This window comes from Arachis hypogaea, chromosome 9, assembly GCF_003086295.3.
Source record: "Arachis hypogaea cultivar Tifrunner chromosome 9, arahy.Tifrunner.gnm2.J5K5, whole genome shotgun sequence".
NCBI classification, from domain to species: Eukaryota; Viridiplantae; Streptophyta; class Magnoliopsida; order Fabales; family Fabaceae; genus Arachis; species Arachis hypogaea.
In genome coordinates this window covers 20,825,192-20,831,682 of record NC_092044.1, presented here as the reverse complement: position 1 = coordinate 20,831,682, position 6,491 = coordinate 20,825,192, and the positions used below count along the sequence as shown (strand labels likewise).

Here is a 6,491-nt window from a genome sequence, read left to right as displayed (position 1 = left end):
CACTTTTTTTTTCTTTTCACTTCATTTTTTCTTTCTATCCAAATATCAAAAAAATTCACTTTTTTATTTATTTTCTCTTTTCCTTTTTTTTTCTTTTAAATTTTTCCAATCCAAACAATGTGTAAATATGACATATCTTATTTGATTTTTATTTTAGAATTTTTTAATAGAAAATAAAGCTTAACTTTTAAAGTAAGATGTGCTGTACCACATTCAGAAAAAGAATAACAGTAGAATTTTTTATGTCTACATATGAAAAGAAAAAGAAAAAATAAAAAGAAAAGCAAAAAAAAAAAACCAAGTTAATTGGCTTAATTTTTATTTAAATATTTAAAATGATAAAACTCATTCCAAAGCTACAGTCATTTTACATATTCTACGCATTTCAGGTGGCATTTTTAGTTATAAGATAAGCTGCATGATTGACTATTCTTTAACTAGTGGGTTGCCCGCGCTTTGTGCGGCTGTTGGAAATAAATATAAGAACCATGGTATTTTTTAATTTTTATTATACTTATTAAGTTATTATCTTGGAGCTGCTTTTGCTGTACCTAAATCGGGTTAGTGGGATATAGTTGTGAGAACATGTTAGGTGGTTTGAAGAAAAATGCATGGTTCTTGGTCCAGAGAAATCATTTGAATAATAGAACTCATGGGCCTGTCCCATGTAAGAGATCTTTTTCTTTAATCCATATGATTTATAGCTATGGGAAGTAAAGTCATCGGGTATCTGCTTTCTATTATTGTTATTTAGTTATTAGTTATTTGGGTATTTGATTGTAATGATAAAAATAAACTAAAATTAATTCTTGCATTTGGATATACGAAGTAGGCCCGAAAGAAACGTCTCTTGTACAAAAGTTTTTTGGCATTGTGAATTAATGAATGTAGAATTTTTTTTTAATTCCCTTATAAATAGAGGAACACTTATTTTCTCATATAATATTTTTTTATTTGTAGCGTAGTTTGCTTTGGTATTTACACCGTTCCAATTATATCATCCCAGAATAGTTATTGTCTTGCTTTACCAAAATTATTTTTTAAATATTATATTTCTACATGGAGTAATATAAGAAGAACCCCCCAAATGTTAATTTTATTCACCAGAGAAGTGCTTCGCATTTATGCCTCATGAATTTTTCACCTACCGTAGCCACCTGTAAAGCATCTAAATAGATCTAAAAATTTATATGAGGCCATGTGTCGCAAACTAAGGGAAATGTCATCACCCACCGTTTTATCCCAAAACCTTCCCACTTCCCCTATAAAACTCCATAATTCTTCGTTCCTCTCATAGCACTACACAAACATGAGTTTTTCCCCCCTCTCTCACTCCCCAAATTGGACATAGTATTGTTGGTATATTTTTCTTTGTTGATGGTAGCCGCCGCATTATAAGATCCATCCAGACTGATTTTGTTGAGGATTTGCTGAATTTTGAATTTGGCTACCGAGCAAGAAGGTCATTCTCATTGGTTGGCAAAGAAGCTTTTCCATAGGAAGAATGACCATTAGTCGGACATGGCAGTCACAATTTGTCTGGTGGTAGCGATCTTGTGGACTGAGAGTGTTTGTGTATCTGGATCTGTACTGTCTTAGGTGAGGAACATGTACTTCTATGGTTTTTACAAAATAAACTTGTGTAGCTGTAGTGGTATCATTTTGGATTTCATAGTTATTAACACGGTAAGAATTTTTTTTGTAGTTTACAATGGTATTAGGTGTCGATCATCTTGGTTAATTATGGTTGGAGTTGATTGCTGGCTTGGATTGTGCGATTACGTTGACAGCGGTGGATCATGGCTACCATTATAAGTGCTATAACAGGATCTGCTATTTCAGAAGGTGTAGATAGTTCCTTTCCTTTGACGCTATTTTTTAGTGTCTATTTATTAACAGGTTGTTGCTATCATTTTAGTTACTATTCATGAAGTCGTTGTAAGAGTGTAATTATAATTTTTTTATTTGCCGTTGATAACCTAATTGTTCCACTTCAGTGTGTTGCATATATATTCTTTATAGGTGATAGGCTTATCATGAATATGTGAATTTTGGTTTTGTTGGATATATGTGTTGCATATTTGATGCCAGGGCTTGCTCTTTCACAAAAGAAAAACCAATAACCTTTGTTCTTGTAAATACATGTGTTACTATATTCTTTTTTTTTTTAAGTTGGGCTGACAATCTGACACGATGTCTATGGTTGTATAACAATTTTAATACTAATAAATTGTTATTAGGTTCTAAAATTGATTATTTATCACTACACTCCTTTGTTTTGGGATTATAGAGGTATACTTTATTAGAATTTTATGTCTGTAAATAAAAATATGTGCACTTAGTTTGTGTTTTAAATATTTTTTTATATTTCTGTTTTAGAATTTTTTGAAAGAATAAGAAATGAAAGATGATATGCATGTATTTGGTTTACATGTTTATTTCTGTCTTTATTTTCTGGATTTTTTTAGTTATTTATAAAGAAAAATGGAAAAAATAGATGAAAACAGGAAATAAAACGTTATTGTTATCTTTTTTTCTTGAGAACATTGAAATAAAAATAAAAAATTAAACCAAACACATTGTCTTTATATTTTTTACCTTAAGTATTTACAAATAAATATAGCTTTAACATAAGTACTAAACATAAGTAAAAGAGACATAAAGGTACTAAGTCAACTAACCAAGCTATATATAATTATGGTCTAGATCATATATGTGTCCTTGTTGGATGAAACGGTGCTTGGGTTATACCCTTGAAGCATTGGATGTTGGCTACAGTCATATATATTTCTATCTCCATGTGTTGTTGTTGGATGAAATTGTGCTTGAGTTATACCGTTGAAGCATCCATTGGATGTTGGCTACAGTTATATATATTTCTATCTCCAGTGTCTAGAAAACTACTCCTATGATGGAATTCCAACACTATTATATATATAGAGAGGACTAATTGCATTTAAATTAGAAACCCTAATATGTAGTACTAACTTGCATTTGTAATTTTATGAATTATTCAGAGGGAAAACAAACAATGTGAACTGTGATGACTTGGTTCATTTGTCTTTTTGCTCCTAGAAAGCTAAGAATGTAAGGAAATAGCGACGAATCATTAGTCATTTTATAAAGTGAAATTATTTTATAACAATAATAAATTTGACTGATATATATTATCTCTATAAGGAACACATATACTTTATATGCCATTTTTTTTGGTGATTTGTTCTGGCTAGTAATGTTGCGTATCTTCTTCATAAACTGAAATTAATTTTGAAACATGTGTTATTGACATGAGGAGCTGATTCAATGAAGACGTAAAACGACATAATTCATTAGCATTACTGCGGGGAGCAGCGGCAGGAAAAGATTTGAAATACTGTGATATTCTACCAAATCATGCATGATTTGCATCCAACAAAAAAAATCAAGGTAATTTAGAAGTGCATCACTCGTTTGATATGCTAATTACTACTATAATATTTTGTCTCTTTCAACAAAGTATACTTTTTTAATTAGAAACTAATTATGCTATTAGTTCGATTGATACACTTTGTTATCAACATATATTTTGTCGTGGGTATTAATAAGAAAATAGAATGAATGCATCCCGTAAATTTTCATCGGGTGCCTTTTTTAAAACTTCTATATACTTTTGTAATATTCATGTTTTTAGCAGTGAGAAAAAATCTGTTTGCCATTTTCTTCCCATGTGTTGCCAAGTGAGACTATTGCGTACATTATTCATACATGAGAGAAATTTGTTTTTCTGGATATTTGATGATATACTTGGGTAATTAAAAACACTTATAGTCCATATAATTATGCATGCTAGAACAGGTTGCTATACAACATTTTTTGGCCTAGTCTCCGTTTAGTTTTCTAACCAACATTCCTAAACACTTCTTTATATACCACGTTGTCCGTTTCTGTGCAGTTATCCTCCGCGTGGCATATCAATATTTTCAACCCAGCTCTATTTATAACTCTAGATACCTCAACATATAACTGACCATGCGTAAAGACGGGTTTTTTTAGGATCAACCCAACTTTAGACAACGATTGACCTTGACTTTTATTAATGGTCATCGCATATGATACCATTATAGGAAATTGTCTACGTTGAAACTTGAAAGTTATCCTGTGATCAGATGGTGTTAAAGTCATTCTTGGGATGAAAACCTTTTGGCCACTGTTTGCTCCTGATAGGCTCCTTGCTTCTAATACATGTTTACCAAGTTTGGTTATGACTAAGCGAGTGCCATTACATAACCCAGCCAAGTGGTCAATGTTACAGAGTAACATTATAGGTGTCCCAACCTTGAGTGTCAATTCATGGTTTGGCACCCCAGAGCATTTAATCGTGTTTAGGAACTCAGGTGTGTGAATTGATGCAGAGATGTCATTAGCAGGTTCTGTTTCGCATGCTTTGTCTGAGCTATAAAAGGTTTGCACCTCGGCTTTGTAATGACTAGAAAAAAAGTAAAGGAAAGCACGTGGGGGGGGGGCACATGCCCCAACTTAAATTTTCTTTCCTTGTTTTCCCTCCCCTCCTTCGAAGACCCCGTCCCCCTTTCCTTCTTTCATTTTCTTTTATTTCCTTCCAACAAAACCTAAAACCTTCTCTTCTTCTTCCCTTCCTTCTTATTCATCTATTTCATCTTCTCATCTCTTCTTCTTGCAATCACACACTATCATTAAATCCACTTCTTTCATTTTACTTCCTTCTCCTTCTCTACATTATTTTATTCATTCAAATTTCACTTTTGACAACCCTAAATCATGGAGTTCAACTTAATGAGTGAAGAAAGTGTTCAACTTTTGAGTTTTGGTTATTATTGAGGCTTCAAGGTAACTCTTTGACTCAATAATTAGCTATAACTCAAATTTTTATCATTCTTATACTTGTGGGTATAACAAAATCCGAAATTAGGGTTATTAGGTTAGAAAATTTGGGGCTTTTGTCAAAGTGAGTAAGATTATGTTAATTGACAATATTAGTAGCTCACAAATATTATTACTGTCATATTTCTAGAGTTGTAGAATTATTGGACATCATTTGGTAGCTCGTTGACGCGCTCAGAGTTGCTTCCAGTTTCTTGGAATCAAGTTGTGAGTGAATATTATATCTATAATTGTTTTTAAATATATTATTATCAATATTTTTGTTGAATCATTAATTTTGGAGTTTGAAAATATTTTATATTGTGATTTTTGAATTTTTGAAATAAATAGTGATTTGTGAAACTTACAATTTTATAAAAATACACACAAGACGATATTTATATATTTTGTAAAGCATACATGTTTTCTTATTTGACTTTATTAAATTTTAATTAAATTTTAGTATGCATTCTTATATATATTTTTTATTTAATATAAAAATTTAGTAATATGTTATAATTATTAGAGATTTGTTATAAATGATTTAGTTTGGATTGGTTTGGGAGACTCTGACTAGAAAACCGTAGTTAACGGCAGTTATGACGCTAACTTAGATGCATCTAACTCAGACCTCAGCTAGCAGGGGCGTTGCTAGCCTAACATGTAGGCCACATGTTTGATCTGTTATACCGTACGAGCACACTAGAGGAAAGGGCTACCCTTAGAGGTGGAGCCGCCCTAGGTGTGTAATATTTGATTTGATTTGACTTCTGGAATGAGAACTCCCATTTCAGTTCATCCGCTTAACTACTTATCTTTTTGTTTGCATAATTAATTAATATAAATTTCTCATCTCTGAAAGGAAATATAATTTTCAAGGTAAACTCTGTATTATCTCGTGTGGGTTATAGATGTAATGTTTGCTCATTGAGTTGCAAAACTCGCCCTATTATATTCCTATATTTTTCAGATATAGGAGTCATTTCCGGTTCCATTCCACTTGCCCCTCAGTAGATCTTAGTCATTTTGGTGAGCCCTTCTTCTTTCCAAGGGCTAAGTAATTATGTAATGGAACATTTGCTCAAAATTTAGATTATGTCAATGCTCCATAGGTCACAGGCAGGATCCTCGTGTGGGTTATGTTATTTTGAATCTTGAACTATTTAGGTAGTAATTATGATTTGGTTATGTAAGACTTATGGATTTAACTATATACTCTAGGTATCAACTATGCGTATTTTGGATATGATTGGAATATGTTGTTGTTGTCTTTGGAAATGGATGTTTATTACTGATACAGGGAGTTAATATTTATGTTGGTAAGATCCTAAAAACAGAGTAAATTCTGTCCGTTTTTCTGAAAATTTAGTCGTTTGGCTTGCTGAGGGATTTGTCCCTTGAGTGCCAGTCATGGATTGGTCCGGGTCATGATAAAGTGGTATCAGAGCCTTAGGTTTTCCTGTGTAATATGGAGCAAGTATTCTTTAGTAAGATCACAGCCCATTTTCACAAAGTGTGATGTTACTAGAGGCCTATAGGAAGTTGTCCTCAATCTTTTGGTCTCATAATTCTTTCTGTCTGTCCTATTATCTTTGAACTCCTTATACATATGT

At 32.1% G+C, this 6,491-nt stretch overlaps 1 protein-coding gene across 36 annotated transcripts in view; it reads left to right on the top strand.

Annotated features, from left to right (window-relative positions):
* Window positions 1–1,190: 1,190 nt before the first annotated feature.
* Window positions 1,191–6,491, top strand: part of LOC112710659 (uncharacterized) — a 39,613-nt gene continuing 34,312 nt past the window's right edge. For 14 of the 36 annotated variants that reach the window (XM_072202731.1, XM_072202725.1, XM_072202729.1 and 11 more), the window contains exons 1-3: window positions 1,193–1,599; window positions 1,706–1,845; window positions 3,310–3,426. In XM_072202731.1, coding sequence (XP_072058832.1) covers window positions 3,398–3,426 — 29 coding nt within the window. In that variant the 5' untranslated portion in view covers window positions 1,193–1,599; window positions 1,706–1,845; window positions 3,310–3,397. Of the gene's footprint in view, window positions 1,600–1,705; window positions 1,846–3,292; window positions 3,427–3,931; window positions 5,005–5,029; window positions 5,107–5,848; window positions 6,473–6,491 lie in introns of those variants that run through there. The other 22 variants (XR_011865542.1, XR_011865539.1, XR_011865537.1 and 19 more) reach the window with 14 other exon arrangements.